Raw genomic sequence first — 26793 nt, 5'->3', positions numbered from 1 at the left:
GGTCCTCCACTGTGGCTCTTTGGTCCTCCACTGTGGCTCTTTGGTCCTCCACTGTGGCTCTTTGGTCCTCCACTGTGGCTCTTTGGTCCTCCACTGTGGCTCTTTGGTCCTCCACTGTGGCTCTTTGGTCCTCCACTGTGGCTCTATGGTCCTCCACTGTGGCTCTATGGTCCTCCACTGTGGCTCTTTGGTCCTCCACGGTGGCTCTTTGGTCCTCCACGGTGGCTCTTTGGTCCTCCACTGTGGCTCTTTGGTCCTCCACTGTGGCTCTTTGGTCCTCCACTGTGGCTCTTTGGTCCTCCACTGTGGCTCTTTGGTCCTCCACTGTGGCTCTTTGGTCCTCCACTGTGGCTCTTTGGTCCTCCACTGTGGCTCTTTGGTCCTCCACTCCGCTTCGGAGTTCATGGTTGTTGTCCACACTTCCTCTTTCCAGGTGTTTTTGTAACTTCCCTGTTGTATTCACTGGCCATGTTGCAGGCATGTAGGGGTTGATGGACGACTGGATGTGCTATAGTTAAATAAATACACCATCAAATAATTAATATAATGTGTCATTAATTAGATAAATAAGAATTAAATATATGTGTTCTTAAATGTGTCATTAAAGTACCAATTCCTTTTATGTAAGACATAATTATTTCACTATTTAATTGTTGCAGTGCCAAACTGAAATGAATAAATACACTGTTAAATAATTGATCCAATGTGTCACTAATTAAAATACCAATTCATTTTATGTAAAAAAGTAAATAAAAACGTCACCATTTAATTAAGTCATGGTCCAGTGTTGCACTGCTTCCTGAATTGATTTTATGTCAAGCTGAAATAACTAATAGTGAAATAATTTAATTAATTAATGACACATTTATATATTTGATTTCAATTTTAATAAATGATACATTTAAATATTGAATGGTGCATTGATTTGTTCTTTTTTATTTTGGCACATTTAGGCAATGAAGTAATTAAATGGTGAACTAGTTGGACATGTCTGTTCCATCAATGAGTGAGGGGTGTTGATGCTGTGCCCTGCCAGGAGCTCGGTGCGGTTCTTCAGGGTGGAGAAGGTGTGTCGGTCGCCAGGTACGACAGGAGGAGCAGCTTTCCTGGTGGACACGGATCACACGTCACTGTACAGCGTGAGCTTCCACCACTGCTTCTTCCATTATGTATCTCCATTAAACGCATGAACAAATACACATTTTTAATCCCCCTCATCTTTGTCCAATCGTTTGATTGACAGAGCAGGTCAGTGCAAATACCACCAATTACAAACAAGACTTCCTGTCATGTTGGGGATGCTTTCAGCTGCTCGCCCAGAGAGAAATATATTTGTTTAGCTACAGAAAGGACAAAGAACAAGTGAAACGGTTAAAATTCTAATCAAATGTCTTGAACACAAAGACCTGCTCTTCTGTTCGTGTCATACATGTATTTAGTTTGAACACACTTTGTGAGTCTCAGGGAATTTTCTTGGTGTCAGTGTTGAAGGCGATGATGCAGGATGTGTCACTGCCGTGATGAGCAGGAGGTTGTTGTGTCCCTCAGGGAGGGGCCACCAGCAGCCGTGTCCCCTGCTGCTGCCTGGAGGGAGCCTGTCCACACACCACCCTGTCTGCTGGCGGCCTCAGCCAGCCTGTGGAGCTCCTCAGCAGCATCATCTCACCTCACCTGCATCACAGGTAAGTCACCTGGGAGCTCTTCTGTCTGGTCAAGGCTTTGATTTAACGTCACTCACCAACGGGGAGCAGACGATGACTCGCTTCACAAACACACCAGACGATGACTCGCTTCACAAACACACCAGACGATGACTCGCTTCACAAACACACCACATTGCTGCCTTTCGGAGGAATTAGAGCTGAAAATACATTAAGTGCACTGTGCAGAGCTGACAGGTGAGTCTGTCTGATAAACCGCTTCACATGGCAGGTTTCCCAAAACACGCACACGCACACGCACACACACACACACACACACACACACACACACACACACACACACACACACACACACACACACACACACACACACACACACACACACACACACACACACACACACACACAGTGGGGCCCACAAAAGAAGGATAAATGGGGGAAGTGCCCCGAGCCGCCAGCCGGCCAGTGCAGCGCCCCCAGGCCACGCGGGCAAGGAGCCCCCCAGACCCCGGCAGCGGAGCCCGCCACACCCCCGGAGGCCACCCCCCACCCCCGGCGGGACAGAGAAGGCCCCAGCCGCCGAGCCCCAGACCAGCCCCCCCCCCCCCAGACCAGGAAGAGCGAAGGCCCAGCCAGGTCCGGCCAGAGGACAGCCTCCCCCCAACCCCCAGGAGCCCCAATGCCCCCCCCCATCCCCATCACCTAATCCCAGCCTACCCACACACTCATACCCAAGCATAGGCATACACACACACACACACACACACGTACATAAATGTATTTGGTTGGGGGGGGGCCCCCACCAGGCCACTACGGGATCTCGTCCTCCACCAGTCCAACTGTGAATAGGGAGGGAGAACCACTACCCAGCCCCCCCGGAGGTGCCACGCCCGAGCGAGCGTGCCCCCCGCACTCCAGCCGCACTCACCCCGGAACACGGCGGGACCACAGCGGGAGGTGCCCCCCCCCCCTCCACCCTATGGGTGCATGTGGATGTGTGTATTTGTGTTTTGGAGAGGTGGTGCAATGTGTGTGTCTAGGGGGGGGGGGGGGGGGTAAAATTGAGGGGTGAGCGGGGGGGGGGCGGGAACACGGGGACCAACACCCACTCCGACAAGGCACCACAAGAGGACCCGGACAGGAAGCCCCCCCCACCCCACCACCCCTCCACCACCCCACCCGATGGCCGAAGAGCAGAGTCTCACACCCGCATGGCCCAGCACGAGCCCGGCTGGAGGGCTGCGGTTAGGGAGCGTAGACCCCCCCCCCCCACACCCTCACACACTCACACAAGAGTTTACTTCCTGAATATATTTGTATTAATTGGAATGGAAGTGGTTTGTTGCAAATTCGCAACAATCGGCGTTAAAATGAATGAATTAAATAAAAATGAAAAGTGACAGAGAGAAGATGGTTGAATGGTGCAGTGCAATAAGAGCGAGGAACGGTATGAAGTGATGGCGGTGTTGTGCTCCAGCAGCTCGCTGTCCAGCTGCACAGTCCTGCTGCATGGACCTGTGGGCAGTGGGAAGACCACCGTGGTCCGGGCAGCCAGCTGCAGACTCAACCTCCATGTGATGAAGGTAGGACTGCTGGCATCGTTAGACATGATAGGTCTAGTGCCTAGGTCCTAGCTCCTAGGTCCTAGCTCCTGTCCTCACGAGGTGAGGACAGGAGAGGAAAAGACAGATTTCAGACTGTTCTCTTGGAGCACAGTTGGTAATGAGGGAAAAAAACAACACCTCAGGCACATTGTCATGAATCCGATTCCGGTTCTGCTTATCGATTCTGCTTCCTAACGATTCCTTACTTCGAAGAAACTGGTCAACAAAAATAAAATCCTGTCTGAGCAGCATTAGTGCTAAAACACTGAAGTGCTTTGTATTCACAGCAACACAGCAAATAAACATCAAGAATGAAAGTGCATTCAGTATATAGCAGCTGCTTACAGTCAGTAGAGATCCCTGAGAAATAAATGAAATCTAAATTATGGGCATGAGGGCTGCTCCATTATGGAAAAAGATCATAATCATGATTGTTTTGAGCAAGATTGAAATCACTATTTACACGATTATGTATTTGAGTTTGGAACAGTATTTATTGAACATGTTTAAAAAAAAAAAAAAAAAGACTTTCCCATTAAATCTATAAAAAGATCCTGTAATGTAGTAGTAAAAAACAAACTGTAGTACTGCAGTCAATCTTTTGAAAACAAGAAATAAATAAAATACAATAACAGATACATATACTTCAATAAATAAGTCAAACATAAATACTTTGATAAATTGGTACAAAATAAGATTGAGTCGGAGGCAAGGAACTCCAAACTTTATTTTCCATTCAAACTCACTTCTCAGAAACACTTTTCTCTCATTTTTCCTCTCATCTCTCCAACGGAGCTTCACACATGGTGGAACGACAAAACTACTTCTGCTCGAATACCCCACTTCTCTACAAAATAAAGTTCCCCTGCGCCCCACAGTCACTGGGTAAATTATGACCTTAACTGATCAGTGGGGAACTTTATTTTGTAGAGGCAGGGTTTCCAGGCGGAAGTATTTTGGTGTTCCACGGCTCGGCTCTCAAGTTGGAGAGAGAGAAAAGAAAGGAATTACTCGTAAGTGTGGTTGAATGGAGAATAAAATATTGCTGACCACGCCGCCTCCGACTCCCGTTCATCGGCTCTACAACATCATCGTTTTGTCTTCGACTATATTTTGAGATCATCTGGAGCCGTTATCGTGACGAGAATTCGATTAATTGAGCAGCCCGAATGGGTACCCGCAAATGTCATTGTTTATGGGTTCCTGGTACCCACCGTTTTTGATTCGGTTCCTACTTGGAACACGATCTCGGTTCCCAACCCTAGTGAGAAGGCCTCCAGTCTGAACAGAGCAAGCGTCCACACATGTAAGTACAGGCGCAAGATTGTCTGCTGTACGTCTTTCAGCAAAACCACTTGTCTGTACACATTTCAATCAATCAACTTTATTTATATAGTACGTTTTATACAACAAAGTGATTAACATGATTAAAAGACACTGCAAAGATAAAATAATTAAAAAGCAAATGAACACACTCACACATGCAGACAGACATAAATGAAGACATGCCTGGTGATGTGAAGACATGGAGGACACTGAGGACACCGAGGACTAAGGTGATGTGAAGACATGGAGGACACTGAGGACACCGAGGACTAAGGTGATGTGAAGACATGGAGGACACTGAGGACTAAGGTAATATGAAGACATGGAGGACACCGAGGACTAAGGTGATATGAAGACATGGAGGACACCGAGGACTAAGGTGATATGAAGACATGGAGGACACCGAGGACTAAGGTGATATGAAGACATGGAGGACACTGAGGACTAAGGTGATGTGAAGACATGGAGGACACCGAGGACTAAGGTGATATGAAGACATGGAGGACACTGAGGACTAAGGTGATATGAAGACATGGAGGACACCGAGGACTAAGGTGATATGAAGACATGGAGGACACTGAGGACTAAGGTGATATGAAGACATGGAGGACACCGAGGACTAAGGTGATATGAAGACATGGAGGACACCGAGGACTAAGGTGATATGAAGACATGGAGGACACTGAGGACTAAGGTGATATGAAGACATGGAGGACACTGAGGACTAAGGTGATATGAAGACATGGAGGACACCGAGGACTAAGGTGATATGAAGACATGGAGGACACCGAGGACTAAGGTGATATGAAGACATGGAGGACACTGAGGACTAAGGTGATGTGAAGACATGGAGGACACTGAGGACTAAGGTGATGTGAAGACATGGAGGACTAAGGTGATATGAAGACATGGAGGACACCGAGGACTAAGGTAATATGAAGACATGGAGGACACTGAGGACTAAGGTGATGTGAAGACATGGAGGACACCGAGGACTAAGGTGATATGAAGACATGGAGGACACTGAGGACTAAGGTGATATGAAGACATGGAGGACACCGAGGACTAAGGTGATATGAAGACATGGAGGACACTGAGGACTAAGGTGATATGAAGACATGGAGGACACTGAGGACTAAGGTGATATGAAGACATGGAGGACACCGAGGACTAAGGTGATATGAAGACATGGAGGACACCGAGGACTAAGATAATATGAAGACATGGAGGACACCGAGGACTAAGATGATATGAAGACATGGAGGACACTGAGGACTAAGGTGATATGAAGACATGGAGGACACTGAGGACTAAGGTGATGTGAAGACATGGAGGACACCGAGGACTAAGGTGATATGAAGACATGGAGGACACTGAGGACTAAGGTGATATGAAGACATGGAGGACACTGAGGACTAAGGTGATATGAAGACATGGACGACGCCGAGGACTAAGGTGATATGAAGACATGGAGGACACCGAGGACTAAGGTGATGTGAAGACATGGAGGACACCGAGGACTAAGGTGATGTGAAGACATGGAGGACACTGAGGACTAAGGTGATATGAAGACATGGAGGACACCGAGGACTAAGGTGATATGAAGACATGGAGGACACCGAGGACTAAGGTGATATGAAGACATGGAGGACACCGAGGACTAAGGTGATATGAAGACATGGAGGACACCGAGGACTAAGGTGATATGAAGACATGGAGGACTAAGGTGATATGAAGACATGGAGGACACCGAGGACTAAGGTGATATGAAGACATGGAGGACACTGAGGACTAAGGTGATATGAAGACATGGAGGACACTGAGGACTAAGGTGATATGAAGACATGGAGGACACCGAGGACTAAGGTGATATGAAGACATGGAGGACACCGAGGACTAAGGTGATATGAAGACATGGAGGACACCGAGGACTAAGGTGATATGAAGACATGGAGGATACTGAGGACTAAGGTGATATGAAGACATGGAGGACACTGAGGACTAAGGTAATATGAAGACATGGAGGACACCGAGGACTAAGGTAATATGAAGACATGGAGGACACTGAGGACTAAGGTGATGTGAAGACATGGAGGACACTGAGGACTAAGGTGATATGAAGACATGGAGGACACCGAGGACTAAGGTGATATGAAGACATGGAGGACACCGAGGACTAAGGTGATATGAAGACATGGAGGACACCGAGGACTAAGATGATATGAAGACATGGAGGACACCGAGGACTAAGATGATATGAAGACATGGAGGACACTGAGGACTAAGGTGATATGAAGACATGGAGGACACTGAGGACTAAGGTGATGTGAAGACATGGAGGACACCGAGGACTAAGGTGATATGAAGACATGGAGGACACTGAGGACTAAGGTGATATGAAGACATGGAGGACACTGAGGACTAAGGTGATATGAAGACATGGACGACGCCGAGGACTAAGGTGATATGAAGACATGGAGGACACCGAGGACTAAGGTGATGTGAAGACATGGAGGACACCGAGGACTAAGGTGATGTGAAGACATGGAGGACACTGAGGACTAAGGTGATATGAAGACATGGAGGACACCGAGGACTAAGGTGATATGAAGACATGGAGGACACCGAGGACTAAGGTGATATGAAGACATGGAGGACACCGAGGACTAAGGTGATATGAAGACATGGAGGACACCGAGGACTAAGGTGATATGAAGACATGGAGGACTAAGGTGATATGAAGACATGGAGGACACCGAGGACTAAGGTGATATGAAGACATGGAGGACACTGAGGACTAAGGTGATATGAAGACATGGAGGACACTGAGGACTAAGGTGATATGAAGACATGGAGGACACCGAGGACTAAGGTGATATGAAGACATGGAGGACACCGAGGACTAAGGTGATATGAAGACATGGAGGACACCGAGGACTAAGGTGATATGAAGACATGGAGGACACCGAGGACTAAGGTGATATGAAGACATGGAGGACACCGAGGACTAAGGTGATGTGAAGACATGGAGGACTAAGGTGATATGAAGACATGGAGGACACCGAGGACTAAGGTAATATGAAGACATGGAGGACACTAAGGTGATATGAAGACATGGAGGACACTGAGGACTAAGGTGATATGAAGACGTGGAGGACACTGAGGACTAAGGTGATATGAAGACATGGAGGACACCGACGACTAAGGTGATATGAAGACATGGAGGACACTGAGGACTGAGGTGAGGAAAGGGACACATTCTGGGTCGTCCACATTGGAGGCAGTACAGCCTCTTGACCACAGGGGGCGCCGCCCCACAGACCCCCTCAGGGCAGACCAGCCAGTCCCACCACATAGTGGGGGACCAGCCAGGGACACCCAGGGGACGGCACACCAGAGGGGAACCAGGCCACCACCAGTGTAGCGCCCCCTAGAGGAACCACTGGAGATAAAAGATTCAGTTAAGAACCTAATAAAAGTAGATCATTACATCATGGCTAAAGTAGATAAAAGTAGATCAATAAATTGATAAAATACATATCTAGACCCTTATTTAACCCTTTTTTAAAAACCTCCACAGACTGTGCAGCCCTGAGGCTCCCCGGCAGGCTGTTCCACAAACGGGGGCCGGAGGAGCTGAACCAGCCTCCCCGGGGGTCTTGGTCCTCGTTTGAGGGACAATTAAAAGGCCGGTGCCGGAGGACCTCAGGGCTCGTGAGGGTTGATATGATAAAAGTAGTTCAGATAAATAAGAGGGTGCAAAACCGTTAAGACACTTAAAAACTAATAAAAGAACCTTCAAATGGATCCTGAAGCCAAAGGGGAGCCAATTAGTGATTTTAAAACAGGCGTGATGTGCCCCCCCCCCCCCCCCCCCCCCCCCTGGTCCTCGTCAGTACTCGTGCGGCAGAGTTTTGTAAAAGTTGTAGTGTTGATAAAGTTTTCTTGGGGAGACCAGACAGCAGGGCGTTACAATAGTCAATGTGACAGGAGATAAAAGCATTAGCTCCTCCTCTTCCTGAGACAGAAGTGGGCGGAGTCTGGCTATATTCTTCAGGTGATAAAAACCAGTCTTGGTGATGTTTTTGATGTGTGAGATCAAATTAAGCTGAGAGTCAAAAGTTCCTTCCAGGTTCTTTACAGATGAAGACGAGTTCAAATCTAGAAGTTCTGGTAAAAGTTTCTCTCTCTGGCGTTCAGGACCAGAACTAAAATCTCTGTTTTGTCCTGGTTGAGCTGCAGGAAGTTTGTTGACATCATGACTTAATGTCTAAAATACAGTTAAGAAGGACATCAGTCGGCCTTGTGTCATCAGGAGACACTGTCACATACAGCTGAGTGTCGTCAGGAGACACTGTCACATACAGCTGTGTGTCGTCAGGAGACACTGTCACATACAGCTGAGTGTCGTCAGGAGACACTGTCACATACAGCTGTGTGTCATCAGGAGACACTGCCACATACAGCTGTGTGTCATCAGGAGACACTGCCACATACAGCTGAGTGTCGTCAGGAGACACTGTCACATACAGCTGTGTGTCATCAGGAGACACTGCCACATACAGCTGTGTGTCATCAGGAGACATAGTCACATACAGCTGAGTGTCGTCAGGAGACACTGCCACATACAGCTGTGTGTCATCAGGAGACACTGCCACATACAGCTGAGTGTCGTCAGGAGACACTGTCACATACAGCTGTGTGTCATCAGGAGACACTGCCACATACAGCTGTGTGTCATCAGGAGACACTGTCACATACAGCTGTGTGTCATCAGGAGACATACAGCTGAGTGTCGTCAGGAGACACTGTCACATACAGCTGAGTGTCATCAGGAGACACTGTCACATACAGCTGTGTGTCATCAGGAGACACTGTCACATACAGCTGTGTGTCATCAGGAGACACTGCCACATACAGCTGAGTGTCGTCAGGAGACACTGTCACATACAGCTGTGTGTCATCAGGAGACACTGCCACATACAGCTGTGTGTCATCAGGAGACATAGTCACATACAGCTGAGTGTCGTCAGGAGACACTGCCACATACAGCTGTGTGTCATCAGGAGACACTGCCACATACAGCTGTGTGTCATCAGGAGATACTGTCACATACAGCTGTGTGTCGTCAGGAGACACTGTCACATACAGCTGAGTGTCGTCAGGAGACACTGTCACATACAGCTGTGTGTCATCAGGAGACACTGTCACATACAGCTGAGTGTCGTCAGGAGACACTGTCACATACAGCTGAGTGTCGTCAGGAGACACTGCCACATACAGCTGTGTGTCATCAGGAGACACTGCCACATACAGCTGTGTGTCATCAGGAGACACTGCCACATACAGCTGTGTGTCATCAGGAGACACTGTCACATACAGCTGTGTGTCGTCAGGAGACACTGTCACATACAGCTGAGTGTCGTCAGGAGACACTGCCACATACAGCTGTGTGTCATCAGGAGACACTGCCACATACAGCTGTGTGTCATCAGGAGACACTGTCACATACAGCTGTGTGTCATCAGGAGACACTGCCACATACAGCTGAGTGTCGTCAGGAGACACTGCCACATACATCTGTGTGTCATCAGGAGACACTGCCACATACAGCTGTGTGTCATCAGGAGACACTGTCACATACAGCTGTATGTCATCAGAAGACACTGTCACATACAGCTGTGTGTCATCAGGAGACACTTCCACATACAGCTGTGTGTCATCAGGAGACACTGCCACATACAGCTGTGTGTCATCAGGAGACACTGTCACATACAGCTGTATGTCGTCAGGAGACACTGTCACATACAGCTGTATGTCATCAGGAGACACTGTCACATACAGCTGTGTGTCGTCAGGAGACACTGTCACATACAGCTGAGTGTCGTCAGGAGACACTGTCACATACAGCTGTGTGTCGTCAGGAGACACTGTCACATACAGCTGTGTGTCGTCAGGAGACACTGTCACATACAGCTGTGTGTCGTCAGGAGACACTGTCACATACAGCTGAGTGTCGTCAGGAGACACTGCCACATACAGCTGTGTGTCATCAGGAGACACTGTCACATACAGCTGTGTGTCATCAGGAGACACTGTCACATACAGCTGAGTGTCGTCAGGAGACACTGTCACATACAGCTGAGGGTCGTCAGGAGACACTGTCACATACAGCTGTGTGTCGTCAGGAGACACTGCCACATACAGCTGTGTGTCATCAGGAGACACATACAGCTGTGTGTCATCAGGAGACACTGTCACATACAGCTTTGTGTCATCAGGAGACACTGTCACATCCAGCTGTGTGTCGTCAGGAGGCATACAGCTAGCTGTGTGTCATCAGGAGACACTGTCACATCCAGCTGTGTGTCGTCAGGAGACATACAGCTGTGTGTCATCAGGAGACATAGTCACATACAGCTGTGTGTCATCAAGAGACATACAGCTGTGTGTCATCAGGAGACATAGTCACATACAGCTGTGTGTCATCAGGAGACACTGTCACATACAGCTGTGTGTCATCAGGAGACACTGCCACATACAGCTGTGTGTCATCAGGAGACACTGTCACATACAGCTGTGTGTCGTCAGGAGACGCTGTCACATACAGCTGTGTGTCATCAGGAGACATACAGCTGTGTCATCAGGAGACACTGTCACATACAGCTGTGTGTCATCAGGAGACATAGTCACATACAGCTGTGTGTCATCAGGAGACATAGTCACATACAGCTGTGTGTCATCAGGAGACACTGCCACATACAGCTGTGTGTCATCAGGAGACACTGTCACATACAGCTGTATGTCATCAGGAGACACTGTCACATACAGATGTGTGTCATCAGGAGACACTTCCACATACAGCTGTGTGTCATCAGGAGACACTGCCACATACAGCTGTGTGTCATCAGGAGACACTGTCACATATAGCTGTATGTCGTCAGGAGACACTGTCACATACAGCTGTGTGTCATCAGGAGACACTGTCACATACAGCTGTGTGTCGTCAGGAGACACTGCCACATACAGCTGTGTGTCGTCAGGAGACATAGTCACATACAGCTGTGTGTCGTCAGCAGACACTGTCACATACAGCTGTGTGTCATCAGGAGACACTGCCACATACAGCTGTGTGTCGTCAGGAGACACTGCCACATACAGCTGTGAGTCGTCAGGAGACACTGCCACATACAGCTGAGTGTCGTCAGGAGACACTGTCACATACAGCTGAGTGTTGTCAGGAGACACTGACACATACAGCTGAGTGTCGTCAGGAGACACTGCCTCATACAGCTGTGTGTCGTCAGGAGACACTGTCACATACAGCTGTGTGTCGTCAGGAGACACTGTCACATACAGCTGAGTGTCGTCAGGAGACACTGTCACATACAGCTGAGTGTCGTCAGGAGACACTGTCACATACAGCTGTATGTCATCAGGAGACACTGTCACATACAGCTGTGTGTCGTCAGGAGACACTGCCACATACAGCTGTGTGTCGTCAGGAGACACTGTCACATACAGCTGAGTGTCGTCAGAAGACACTGCCACATACAGCTGTTTGTCATCAGGAGACACTGTCACATACAGCTGTGTGTCATCAGGAGACACTGTCACATACAGCTGAGTGTCGTCAGGAGACACTGTCACATACAGCTGTTTGTCATCAGGAGACACTGTCACATACAGCTGTGTGTCATCAGGAGACACTGTCACATACAGCTGTGTGTCATCAGGAGACACTGCCACATACAGCTGTTTGTCATCAGGAGACACTGTCACATACAGCTGTGTGTCATCAGGAGACACTGCCACATACAGCTGTTTGTCATCAGGAGACACTGTCACATACAGCTGTGTGTCATCAGGAGACACTGTCACATACAGCTGTGTGTCATCAGGAGACACTGTCACATACAGCTGAGTGTCGTCAGGAGACACTGTCACATACAGCTGAGTGTCGTCAGGAGACACTGTCACATACAGCTGTATGTCATCAGGAGACACTGTCACATACAGCTGTGTGTCGTCAGGAGACACTGCCACATACAGCTGTGTGTCATCAGGAGACACATACAGCTGTGTGTCATCAGGAGACACTGTCACATACAGCTGTGTGTCATCAGGAGACACTGTCACATACAGCTGTGTGTCGTCAGGAGACACTGCCACATACAGCTGTGTCATCAGGAGACACTGCCACATACAGCTGTGTGTCGTCAGGAGACACATACAGCTGTGTGTCATCAGGAGACACTGTCACATACAGCTGTGTGTCATCAGGAGACACTGTCACATACAGCTGTGTGTCGTCAGGAGACACTGCCACATACAGCTGTGTGTCGTCAGGAGACATAGTCACATACAGCTGTGTGTCATCAGGAGACACTGTCACATACAGCTGTGTGTCATCAGGAGACACTGCCACATACAGCTGTGTGTCGTCAGGAGACACTGTCACATACAGCTGTGTGTCGTCAGGAGACACTGCCACATACAGCTGTGTGTCATCAGGAGACACTGCCACATACAGCTGTGTGTCGTCAGGAGACACTGTCACATACAGCTGTGTGTCATCAGGAGACATAGTCACATACAGCTGTGTGTCATCAGGAGACACTGTCACATACAGCTGTGTGTCGTCAGGAGACACTGCCACATACAGCTGAGTGTCGTCAGGAGACACTGTCACATACAGCTGAGTGTCGTCAGGAGACACTGTCACATACAGCTGTGTGTCATCAGGAGACACTGTCACATACAGCTGTGTGTCGTCGGGAGACACTGTCACATCCAGCTGTGTGTCATCAGGAGACATACAGCTGTGTGTCATCAGGAGACATAGTCACATACAGCTGAGTGTCGTCAGGAGACACTGTCACATACAGCTGTGTGTCATCAGGAGACACTGTCACATACAGCTGTGTGTCGTCGGGAGACACTGTCACATCCAGCTGTGTGTCGTCAGGAGACACTGTCACATACAGCTGTGTGTCGTCGGGAGACACTGTCACATCCAGCTGTGTGTCGTCAGGAGACATACAGCTGTGTGTCATCAGGAGACATAGTCACATACAGCTGTGTGTCATCAGGAGACATACAGCTGTGTGTCATCAGGAGACACTGTCACATACAGCTGTGTGTCGTCAGGAGACACTGTCACATACAGCTGTGTGTCGTCAGGAGACACTGTCACATACAGCTGTGTGTCATCAGGAGACACTGTCACATACAGCTGAGTGTCGTCAGGAGACACTGCCACATACAGCTGTGTGTCATCAGGAGACACTGTCACATACAGCTGTATGTCATCAGGAGACACTGTCACATACAGATGTGTGTCATCAGGAGACACTTCCACATACAGCTGTGTGTCATCAGGAGACACTGCCACATACAGCTGTGTGTCATCAGGAGACACTGTCACATATAGCTGTATGTCGTCAGGAGACACTGTCACATACAGCTGTGTGTCATCAGGAGACACTGTCACATACAGCTGTGTGTCGTCAGGAGACACTGCCACATACAGCTGTGTGTCGTCAGGAGACATAGTCACATACAGCTGTGTGTCGTCAGCAGACACTGTCACATACAGCTGTGTGTCATCAGGAGACACTGCCACATACAGCTGTGTGTCGTCAGGAGACACTGCCACATACAGCTGTGAGTCGTCAGGAGACACTGCCACATACAGCTGAGTGTCGTCAGGAGACACTGTCACATACAGCTGAGTGTTGTCAGGAGACACTGACACATACAGCTGAGTGTCGTCAGGAGACACTGCCTCATACAGCTGTGTGTCGTCAGGAGACACTGTCACATACAGCTGTGTGTCGTCAGGAGACACTGTCACATACAGCTGAGTGTCGTCAGGAGACACTGTCACATACAGCTGAGTGTCGTCAGGAGACACTGTCACATACAGCTGTATGTCATCAGGAGACACTGTCACATACAGCTGTGTGTCGTCAGGAGACACTGCCACATACAGCTGTGTGTCGTCAGGAGACACTGTCACATACAGCTGAGTGTCGTCAGAAGACACTGCCACATACAGCTGTTTGTCATCAGGAGACACTGTCACATACAGCTGTGTGTCATCAGGAGACACTGTCACATACAGCTGAGTGTCGTCAGGAGACACTGTCACATACAGCTGTTTGTCATCAGGAGACACTGTCACATACAGCTGTGTGTCATCAGGAGACACTGTCACATACAGCTGTGTGTCATCAGGAGACACTGCCACATACAGCTGTTTGTCATCAGGAGACACTGTCACATACAGCTGTGTGTCATCAGGAGACACTGCCACATACAGCTGTTTGTCATCAGGAGACACTGTCACATACAGCTGTGTGTCATCAGGAGACACTGTCACATACAGCTGTGTGTCATCAGGAGACACTGTCACATACAGCTGAGTGTCGTCAGGAGACACTGTCACATACAGCTGAGTGTCGTCAGGAGACACTGTCACATACAGCTGTATGTCATCAGGAGACACTGTCACATACAGCTGTGTGTCGTCAGGAGACACTGCCACATACAGCTGTGTGTCATCAGGAGACACATACAGCTGTGTGTCATCAGGAGACACTGTCACATACAGCTGTGTGTCATCAGGAGACACTGTCACATACAGCTGTGTGTCGTCAGGAGACACTGCCACATACAGCTGTGTCATCAGGAGACACTGCCACATACAGCTGTGTGTCGTCAGGAGACACATACAGCTGTGTGTCATCAGGAGACACTGTCACATACAGCTGTGTGTCATCAGGAGACACTGTCACATACAGCTGTGTGTCGTCAGGAGACACTGCCACATACAGCTGTGTGTCGTCAGGAGACATAGTCACATACAGCTGTGTGTCATCAGGAGACACTGTCACATACAGCTGTGTGTCATCAGGAGACACTGCCACATACAGCTGTGTGTCGTCAGGAGACACTGTCACATACAGCTGTGTGTCGTCAGGAGACACTGCCACATACAGCTGTGTGTCATCAGGAGACACTGCCACATACAGCTGTGTGTCGTCAGGAGACACTGTCACATACAGCTGTGTGTCATCAGGAGACATAGTCACATACAGCTGTGTGTCATCAGGAGACACTGTCACATACAGCTGTGTGTCGTCAGGAGACACTGCCACATACAGCTGAGTGTCGTCAGGAGACACTGTCACATACAGCTGAGTGTCGTCAGGAGACACTGTCACATACAGCTGTGTGTCATCAGGAGACACTGTCACATACAGCTGTGTGTCGTCGGGAGACACTGTCACATCCAGCTGTGTGTCATCAGGAGACATACAGCTGTGTGTCATCAGGAGACATAGTCACATACAGCTGAGTGTCGTCAGGAGACACTGTCACATACAGCTGTGTGTCATCAGGAGACACTGTCACATACAGCTGTGTGTCGTCGGGAGACACTGTCACATCCAGCTGTGTGTCGTCAGGAGACACTGTCACATACAGCTGTGTGTCGTCGGGAGACACTGTCACATCCAGCTGTGTGTCGTCAGGAGACATACAGCTGTGTGTCATCAGGAGACATAGTCACATACAGCTGTGTGTCATCAGGAGACATACAGCTGTGTGTCATCAGGAGACACTGTCACATACAGCTGTGTGTCGTCAGGAGACACTGTCACATACAGCTGTGTGTCGTCAGGAGACACTGTCACATACAGCTGTGTGTCATCAGGAGACACTGTCACATACAGCTGAGTGTCGTCAGGAGACACTGTCACATACAGCTGAGTGTCATCAGGAGACACTGTCACATACAGCTGTGTGTCATCAGGAGACATAGTCACATACAGCTGTGTGTCATCAAGAGACACCTCGTACTGGTTGGAGAGGCCCTCGTACTGGTTGGAGAGGGCCTCGTAGTGGTTGGAGAGGGCCTCGTAGTGGTTGGAGAGGGCCTCGTAGTGGTTGGAGAGGGCCTCGTACTGGTTGGAGAGGCCCTCGTAGTGGTTGGAGAGGGCCTCGTACTGGTTGGAGAGGGCCTCGTACTGGTTGGAGAGGGCCTCGTAGTGGTTGGAGAGGGCCTCGTAGTGGTTGGAGAGAGCCTCGTACTGGTTGGAGAGGGCCTCGTAGCGGTTGGAGAGGGCCTCGTAGCGGTTGGAGAGAGCCTCGTAGCGGTTGGAGAGGGCCTCGTACTGGTTGGAGAGGGCCTCGTACTGGTTGGAGAGGGCCTCGTAGTGGTTGGAGAGAGCCTCGTACTGGTTGGAGAGGGCCTCGTAGCGGTTGGAGAGGGCCTCGTAGCATTTGGAGAGAGCCTCGTAGCGGTTGGAGAGAGCCTCGTACTGGTTGGAGAGGGCCTCGTAGTGGTTGGAGAGGATCTCGTAGTGGTTGGAGAGGGCCTCGTAGCGGTTGGAGAGGGCCTCGTAGCGGTTGGAGAGGGCCTCGTAGCGGTTGGAGAGGGCCTCGTAGCGGTTGGAGAGGGCCTCATAGTGGTTGGAGAGGGCCTCGTACTGGTTGGAGAGGGCCTCGTACTGGTTGGAGAGGGCCTCGTAGTGGTTGGAGAGGGCCTCGTAGTGGTTGGAGAGAGCCTCGTACTGGTTGGAGAGGGCCTCGTAGCGGTTGGAGAGGGCCTCGTAGCATTTGGAGAGAGCCTCGTAGCGGTTGGAGAGAGCCTCGTACTGGTTGGAGAGGGCCTCGTAGTGGTTGGAGAGGATCTCGTAGTGGTTGGAGAGGGCCTCGTAGCGGTTGGAGAGGGCCTCGTAGCGGTTGGAGAGGGCCTCGTAGCGGTTGGAGAGGGCCTCGTAGCGGTTGGAGAGGGCCTCGTAGTGGTTGGAGAGGGCCTCGTAGTGGTTGGAGAGGGCCTCGTAGCGGTTGGAGAGGGCCTCGTACTGGTTGGAGAGGGCCTCGTAGTGGTTGGAGAGGGCCTCGTAGTGGTTGGAGAGAGCCTCGTAGTGGTTGGAGAGGGCCTCGTAGTGGTTGGAGAGAGCCTCGTAGCGGTTGGAGAGGGCCTCGTACTGGTTGGAGAGGGCCTCGTAGCGGTTGGAGAGGGCCTCGTAGCGGTTGGAGAGGGCCTCGTAGCGGTTGGAGAGGGCCTCGTAGCGGTTGGAGAGGGCCTCGTACTGGTTGGAGAGAGCCTCGTAGTGGTTGGAGAGGGCCTCGTAGCGGTTGGAGAGGGCCTCGTACTGGTTGGAGAGGGCCTCGTAGTGGTTGGAGAGGGCCTCGTAGTGGTTGGAGAGAGCCTCGTAGTGGTTGGAGAGGGCCTCGTAGTGGTTGGAGAGAGCCTCGTAGCGGTTGGAGAGGGCCTCGTACTGGTTGGAGAGGGCCTCGTAGTGGTTGGAGAGGGCCTCGTAGCGGTTGGAGAGGGCCTCGTAGCGGTTGCAGAGGGCCTCGTAGCGGTTGGAGAGGGCCTCGTAGCAGTTGGAGAGGGCCTCGTACTGGTTGCAGAGGGCCTCGTAGCGGTTGGAGAGAGCCTCGTAGCGGTTGGAGAGAGCCTCGTAGTGGTTGGAGAGAGCCTCGTAGTGGTTGGAGAGGGCCTCGTAGCGGTTGGAGAGGGCCTCGTAGCGGTTGGAGAGGGCCTCGTAGCGGTTGGAGAGGGCCTCGTAGCGGTTGGAGAGAGCCTCGTAGCAGTTGGAGAGGGCCTCGTAGCAGTTGGAGAGGGCCTCGTAGTGGTTGGAGAGAGCCTCGTAGTGGTTGGAGAGGGCCTCGTAGTGGTTGGAGAGCGCCTCGTAGCGGTTGGAGAGGGCCTCGTAGCGGTTGGAGAGAGCCTCGTAGCAGTTGGAGAGGGCCTCGTAGTGGTTGGAGAGAGCCTCGTAGTGGTTGGAGAGGGCCTCGTAGCGGTTGGAGAGAGCCTCGTAGCGGTTGGAGAGGGCCTCGTAGCAGTTGGAGAGGGCCTCGTAGCAGTTGGAGAGGGCCTCGTACTGGTTGGAGAGAGCCTCGTAGTGGTTGGAGAGAGCCTCGTAGTGGTTGGAGAGGTCAAGCAGGGGTGGACGGACACGATCACCTGGGGTTTTTCGTTTTCCCTGGATCACCACTTCCGACCAGATGGAGTCACAGCCAGGTGTTGAGCTGCTGCCCAGCCACAGGACAGATGTTGGGTCCCATTTTATTGTGTCCTGGAGAGCCGATTGCAGCGATGTGATCTCGAGTGACTGATTGTGGGCCACTTCCAGACACAAGTTCAGGAGTTCAGACTTTGCTTGAAGCTCGTCCAAGAGCCGAAGGATTTCCTCCTTCAGGCTGGTGATCGTGTCGGTTTCTCTGGTGTGTTTTGTGCTGTCCATCTTGGCCAGGCGGCCCTGGCGTCTGGGCGGCACCGGCGCCCGGGCGGCACCGGCATCCGGGCGGCACTGGTGTCTGGGCGGCTCTGGCGGCCGGGCGGCCCTGGCGTCTGGGCGGCCCTTGCGGCCGGGCGGCCCTGCCGGCTCTGGCGGCCCTTGCGGCCGGCGGCCCTTGCGTCTGGGCGGCCCTTGCAGCCGGGCGGCCCTGGCGGCTCTGGCGTCTGGGCGGCCGGGCGACTCTGGCGGCTCTGGCGGCTGGGCGGCCCTGGCGTCTGGGCGGCCGGGCGGCTCTGGCGGCTGGGCGGCCCTGGCGGCCGGGCATTGCTTTATGTCTTTCTCACTTCTGAGCCGTCACATCCAAAAATTTTATTATCTGTCATCTCCGAAACATTATATCCAACTATTGGTTATAGATTGTAGTTGTATTAAATTGACAACTCAACCACAAATGCATAAGTGATGGAAAAACGTAGTATTTAATCAATAAAACTGATGTGGGCAGAAGGATTTTTTTTTAATTGAATGATGGCAGTGAAAGTGAGACTGTTTCTACTTGTGTAACAGTCTCAGGTGCAGGATGCTTGTTTACTGTATTACCTAACTGGGCTGCTCATTGTTTCTGCAGGTGGAGTGTGCGAGTGTGTGTGCAGACACTCCTGCAGCCACTGAGTCCAGGCTGAAGCGTGTGTTTGAGCAGGCCTCCACCCTGAAGCCCTGCATCCTGCTGCTCAGGAACCTGCAGCTTCTTACCCAGTCCAGAGCAGCTGCTGACGAGGACGGCAGGGTCCAGGCCGCCTTAGGCCTGCTCCTCCGCAGCGCCCCTTCCAGGTCAGGGATGGACTCGCTTTGTTTCTGTATGTGGAAATGGAGGTGGTCATTTAAAATCCAGTGGTCAGTAACGCGTCATGACCACATAGAACAGAATAATGAATTCATTCCATTTCTGAAAGTAAGGTCTGTGTGTGACGGTGTTTCTCATCACACTGACTGAGCCCAGAACAATTCTGGACTTCCAGATTCATGTCCCTCAAGTTCAAACTGTTCACAGCCACAGGATGGATCTGTCTGAGATTCGTCAGTACACATGCTATATCATGCTAATTCATTGCTAACATTACGAGAGGGGTCTGGCTGCAGGACCTACTGTCAGGCTTCCTCCACTGTCAGGCTTCCTCTACTGTCAGGCTTCCTCCACTGGCAGGCTTTCTCCACTGTCAGGCTTCCTCTACTGTCAGGCTTCCTCCACTGGCAGGCTTTCTCCACTGTCAGGCTTCCTCCACTGTCAGGCTTTCTCCACTGTGAGGCTTCCTCCACTGTCAGACAGGAAATGATGACACATTTAAGCCAAACGTGCAGGCGCAAGCTACATATTAGCGGTAAGTTGCTACTTTGAAATTTCCCCAAAAAGTTATGAATGTATGGTTTCTTGTGTGTGTTCACCGTTTATATTTAATTTAATTAATTAATTTATTTATTTATTTATTTATTTGAGCAGTACACATTCTGCTCAATAGGAGTGGGCTTAAGTAAAGGCTTATGAGCGCCTACCCCCAAACTCAGAGCAACAAAAAGTACATTCCACACTAGAATAGAAAGAACAAAACGTATACCTGCCGTAAACTAACATACATTGATGATGATAATAACGCCGTGTTCCACCAGTGGTTTAGGTTAGGTGTCATTTTAAAGCTAAGTAATGCTAACGGCGGCTATCAATAAAGCACCTATGGCTTACTTGTCTCAGTACATCACGTAAAGTAACTGTTCGTATATCTGATGGTGAAACAGTTTGTAAAAAGTACAGCAAGCCATAAACCCTCCATGCAGTAGTTAATGCATTGTAATGAAGTAGAAAACGTGTTTTTCTTAGCTTGTGAACGTTTTAGAGAAGCGAGGTTCTCACAGGACAAAGTATCAACATATAGTGCAAAGCAACATGATGTATTACTGTAGTTTATATTAGTGTCTAAAGTTGTTAAACATAGCTCAACCTCCATTAGTTGTAGTAAAGACAGCAACATATATGAAATGTAAGAGTAATATTAATCCAGTAGCGATTGATAAAAGTGCCTGCTTTTAATTTTCTCTTTTATTTGAATGTATATTTTATATGGTATGTGTTTACATTTGCCATGTATTCGATAGGGGGAAGCATTTTTGTGGTTGATCTCTGTGATGTTATACATTCAGAAATAGTATAATACACAATCATTTATTGTCATAAATACTCAGGCTACATGTGCTGTATAGATAAAAAGGCAAAAACGATGTGTCCAGCACCTCAGTGCTGTTGGTTACAACTGGGGCTGAAACGATTCCTCCAGTTATTTGAGTAATTTGATGACTAAAATTCCTCGAGGCAACATTCTCGAGAGGCCGTCATTGGGGAATCCAAGATGGCCGACAATATGTCCGCTTCCTTTTCCACCATTTTGTTTTGTCATTATAATCCGAATCACCACCACAGCGCCACTGTCGGTGGGAGGCAGTACTACATGGAGTATGGCTGCTTCCTGCAGGTCGCCGCCTTGTTTTGTTCTGAGGCACAATCACAGCGTCACTGTCGGTGGGAAGCAAGAGGACAGGATCCACAATGCAACTGTACTTCTCTAGAATTGAAACCTCGCAAGTGCGGTATCAAAATGGCGGCGTACGGCCGCTGACATACTTGTTTGTGGACGCCGACATGCTTGTCTCCGGACGCCACCATTATTGCTCATGGTCAGCGCCATACTACTCTCAAAACTCAAACCTCGCCAGTGCGGTATCACAATGGTGGCTTACCGGCGCCGACATACTGGTTTTTGACCGCCGCCATACTTGTTTTTGGCCGCCGCCATACTTGTTTGTGGTCGCCGCCATATTTAAAAGGACAACTGACGTCAGTGCTTCAGTTACGTCACGGTTTCATGGATCATGTTCAGTTTGAAGAAGCACAAGAACACTGGAGGAACATCCAGTAGATATTATGTGAATAAAGCTCAGAGAGTATTTATAAGGTCCAGAGCCCAGTGGATTGAAGAGGGAGAACCCCCCCATCATATTCCATATTCAGTTCATACAAACACAGCCTAGAAAAAAAATCACTCATGAAGAATGATTTGAACAAAAAGTATAATGAAGGAGGTTTTGAGTTTCTTTATCAATCTCTATGCATCTTCTTAAGAAAATGCTAAATCACTTTTCAATTAGATAAATGATCTGATTCTCAAAAACAAAGAATACTTTACAAATGTAGAAGATGCAACCACATTTTGAACAGTTTAATTCAATGTCTCATCATAAATCAGCCTCTGATCTCCAGGCTCAGAGGGAAGAACTACAAACATTTCTGAAAAGAAATTAAAGTTGCTATTTGAGACAATAATGTTTACTGGTGAGGAATTATTGACGATGAAATGAGGCAGAATTATTTCAGACCTCCTGAATCAGCTTTCCTTCTATTTGTCATGTTTCCTTACCTTCAGGACAACATAGTGTCTCATCTACCCTTCTTCTCTGTTCTAAATACTGCAGTACATTTACTCTTCTCTGTTCTAAATACTGCAGTACATTCACTCTTCTCTGTTCTAAATACTGCAGTACATTTACTCTTCTCTGTTCTAAATACTGCAGTACATTTACTCTTCTCTGTTCTAAATACTGCAGTACATATACTCTTCTCTGTTCTAAATACTGCAGTACATTTACTCTTCTCTGTTCTAAATACTGCAGTACATTTACTCTTCTCTGTTCTAAATACTGCAGTACATTTACTCTTCTCTGTTCTAAATACTGCAGTACATTCACTCTTCTCTGTTCTAAATACTGCAGTACATTTACTCTTCTCTGTTCTAAATACTGCAGTACATATACTCTTCTCTGTTCTAAATACTGCAGTACATTTACTCTTCTCTGTTCTAAATACTGCAGTACATTTACTCTTCTCTGTTCTAAATACTGCAGTACATTTACTCTTCTCTGTTCTAAATACTGCAGTACATTCACTCTTCTCTGTTCTAAATACTGCAGTACATTTACTCTTCTCTGTTCTAAATACTGCAGTACATTTACTCTTCTCTGTTCTAAATACTGCAGTACATTTACTCTTCTCTGTTCTAAATACTGCAGTACATTTACTCTTCTCTGTTCTAAATACTGCAGTACATTCACTCTTCTCTGTTCTAAATACTGCAGTACATTTACTCTTCTCTGTTCTAAATACTGCAGTACATTCACTCTTCTCTGTTCTAAATACTGCAGTACATTTACTCTTCTCTGTTCTAAATACTGCAGTACATTTACACTTCTCTGTTCTAAATACTGCAGTACATGTACACTTCTCTGTTCTAAATACTGCAGTACATTTACACTTCTCTGTTCTAAATACTGCAGTACATTTACACTTCTCTGTTCTAAATACTGCAGTACATTTACACTTCTCTGTTCTAAATACTGCAGTACATTTACACTTCTCTGTTCTAAATACTGCAGTACATTTACTCTTCTCTGTTCTAAATACTGCAGTACATTTACTCTTCTCTGTTCTAAATACTGCAGTACATTTACACTTCTCTGTTCTAAATACTGCAGTACATTTACACTTCTCTGTTCTAAATACTGCAGTACATTCACTCTTCTCTGTTCTAAATACTGCAGTACATTTACACTTCTCTGTTCTAAATACTGCAGTACATTCACTCTTCTCTGTTCTAAATACTGCAGTACATTTACACTTCTCTGTTCTAAATACTGCAGTACATTTACTCTTCTCTGTTCTAAATACTGCAGTACATTTACTCTTCTCTGTTCTAAATACTGCAGTACATTTACACTTCTCTGTTCTAAATACTGCAGTACATTTACACTTCTCTGTTCTAAATACTGCAGTACATTTACACTTCTCTGTTCTAAATACTGCAGTACATTTACTCTTCTCTGTTCTAAATACTGCAGTACATTTACTCTTCTCTGTTCTAAATACTGCAGTACATTTACTCTTCTCTGTTCTAAATACTGCAGTACATTTACTCTTCTCTGTTCTAAATACTGCAGTACATTTACTCTTCTCTGTTCTAAATACTGCAGTACATTCACTCTTCTCTGTTCTAAATACTGCAGCACATTTATTCTTCTCTGTTCTAAATACTGCAGTACATTTACTCTTCTCTATTCTAAATACTGCAGTACATTTACTCTTCTCTATTTTAAATACTGCAGTACATTTACTCTTCTCTATTCTAAATACTGCAGTACATTTACTCTTCTCTATTCTAAATACTGCAGTACATTTACTCTTCTCTGTTCTAAATACTGCAGTACATTCACTCTTCTCTGTTCTAAATACTGCAGTACATTTACTCTTCTCTGTTCTAAATACTGCAGTACATTTACTCTTCTCTGTTCTAAATACTGCAGTACATTTACTCTTCTCTATTCTAAATACTGCAGTACATTCACTCTTCTCTGTTCTAAATACTGCAGTACATTTACTCTTCTCTGTTCTAAATACTGCAGTACATTTACTCTTCTCTGTTCTAAATACTGCAGTACATTTACTCTTCTCTATTCTAAATACTGCAGTACATTTACTCTTCTCTGTTCTAAATACTGCAGTACATTTACTCTTCTCTATTCTAAATACTGCAGTACATTCACTCTTCTCTGTTCTAAATACTGCAGTACATTTACTCTTCTCTATTCTAAATACTGCAGTACATTTACTCTTCTCTGTTCTAAATACTGCAGTACATTTACTCTTCTCTGTTCTAAATACTGCAGTACATTCACTCTTCTCTATTCTAAATACTGCAGTACATTTACTCTTCTCTATTTTAAATACTGCTGTACATTTACTCTTCTCTGTTCTAAATACTGCAGTACATTCACTCTTCTCTGTTCTAAATACTGCAGTACATTTACTCTTCTCTGTTCTAAATACTGCAGTACATTCACTCTTCTCTGTTCTAAATACTGCAGTACATTCACTCTTCTCTGTTCTAAATACTGCAGTACATTTACTCTTCTCTGTTCTAAATACTGCAGTACATTTACTCTTCTCTATTCTAAATACTGCAGTACATTTACTCTTCTCTATTTTAAATACTGCAGTACATTTACTCTTCTCTGTTCTAAATACTGCAGTACATTTACTCTTCTCTATTCTAAATACTGCAGTGCATTTACTCTTCTCTATTCTAAATACTGCAGTACATTTACTCTTCTCTATTCTAAATACTGCAGTACATTTACTCTTCTCTATTCTAAATGCTGCAGTACATTTACTCTTCTCTGTTCTAAATACTGCAGTGCATTTACTCTTCTCTATTCTAAATACTGCAGTGCATTTACTCTTCTCTATTCTAAATACTGCAGTACATTTACTCTTCTCTATTCTAAATGCTGCAGTACATTTACTCTTCTCTGTTCTAAATACTGCAGTACATTTACTCTTCTCTATTCTAAATACTGCAGTACATTTACTCTTCTCTATTCTAAATGCTGCAGTACATTTACTCTTCTCTGTTCTAAATACTGCAGTACATTTACTCTTCTCTATTCTAAATACTGCAGTACATTTACTCTTCTCTGTTCTAAATACTGCAGTACATTTACCCTTCTCTATTCTAAATACTGCAGTACATTTACTCTTCTCTGTTCTAAATACTGCAGTACATTCACTCTTCTCTGTTCTAAATACTGCAGTACATTTACACTTCTCTGTTCTAAATACTGCAGTACATTTACACTTCTCTGTTCTAAATGCTGCAGTACATTTACTCTTCTCTGTTCTAAATACTGCAGTACATTCACTCTTCTCTGTTCTAAATACTGCAGTACATTTACTCTTCTCTATTCTAAATACTGCAGTACATTTACTCTTCTCTATTTTAAATACTGCAGTACATTTACTCTTCTCTATTTTAAATACTGCAGTACATTTACTCTTCTCTATTCTAAATACTGCAGTACATTTACTCTTCTCTATTCTAAATACTGCAGTACATTTACTCTTCTCTATTCTAAATACTGCAGTACATTCACTCTTCTCTATTCTAAATACTGCAGTACATTTACTCTTCTCTATTTTAAATACTGCAGTACATTTACTCTTCTCTATTCTAAATACTGCAGTACATTTACTCTTCTCTATTCTAAATACTGCAGTACATTCACTCTTCTCTATTCTAAATACTGCAGTACATTTACTCTTCTCTATTCTAAATACTGCAGTACATTTACTCTTCTCTGTTCTAAATACTGCAGTACATTTACTCTTCTCTATTCTAGATACTGCAGTACATTTACTCTTCTCTGTTCTAAATACTGCAGTACATTTACTCTTCTCTATTCTAGATACTGCAGTACATTTACTCTTCTCTGTTCTAAATACTGCAGTACATTTACTCTTCTCTATTCTAGATACTGCAGTACATTTACTCTTCTCTATTCTAAATACTGCAGTACATTTACTCTTCTCTATTCTAGATACTGCAGTACATTTACTCTTCTCTGTTCTAAATACTGCAGTACATTTACTCTTCTCTGTTCTAAATACTGCAGTACATTTACTCTTCTCTATTCTAAATACTGCAGTACATTTACTCTTCTCTATTCTAAATACTGCAGTACATTTACTCTTCTCTATTCTATATACTGCATTACGGCACAAGGCAAATCTTTACCTTATGAGAAGACAATCCTCCTTCTGTTGACATACCAAACACTGGAAAAAGAAATGATAAATGTGCGTCTTTTCCGCTAACGACTTCTGTGTTGGTCATATCCGGCGGTTGGGTCCCGCTACGTCACTTCTCAAGTGTTCATGTCGTCTACGTACCTTCATCGGTCAGAACGTAGCTAACTGTGGGTTGGCCTCCGTGAACGGAATTCCCATATTTTCAGTCTTACACGTCACTTCCTGTATGACGCTTCTGTGAACGTCACTTCCTGTGTGTAGCT

The 26793-nt window shown here is 47.1% G+C and overlaps 1 protein-coding gene across 1 annotated transcript in view; it reads left to right on the top strand.

Annotated features, from left to right (window-relative positions):
• pex6 (peroxisomal biogenesis factor 6) overlaps nt 1-26793 on the top strand; it is a gene marked incomplete at its 5' end in the record, with an annotated part of 83150 nt that overhangs the window by 12512 nt on the left and 43845 nt on the right. Inside the window, 4 exons of the mRNA XM_080516866.1 lie at nt 1037-1139; nt 1549-1682; nt 3139-3244; nt 19478-19680. Of these exons, the coding sequence (XP_080372992.1) occupies nt 1037-1139; nt 1549-1682; nt 3139-3244; nt 19478-19680 (546 nt within the window). The remainder of the gene's footprint in view (nt 1-1036; nt 1140-1548; nt 1683-3138; nt 3245-19477; nt 19681-26793) is intronic.

Source organism: Blennius ocellaris (assembly GCF_963422515.1).
Source record: "Blennius ocellaris genome assembly, chromosome: 3".
Classification (NCBI taxonomy): domain Eukaryota; kingdom Metazoa; phylum Chordata; class Actinopteri; order Blenniiformes; family Blenniidae; genus Blennius; species Blennius ocellaris.
The sequence above is the reverse complement of the archived record's forward strand: the minus strand, read 5'-3'. Positions and strand labels throughout refer to the sequence as shown.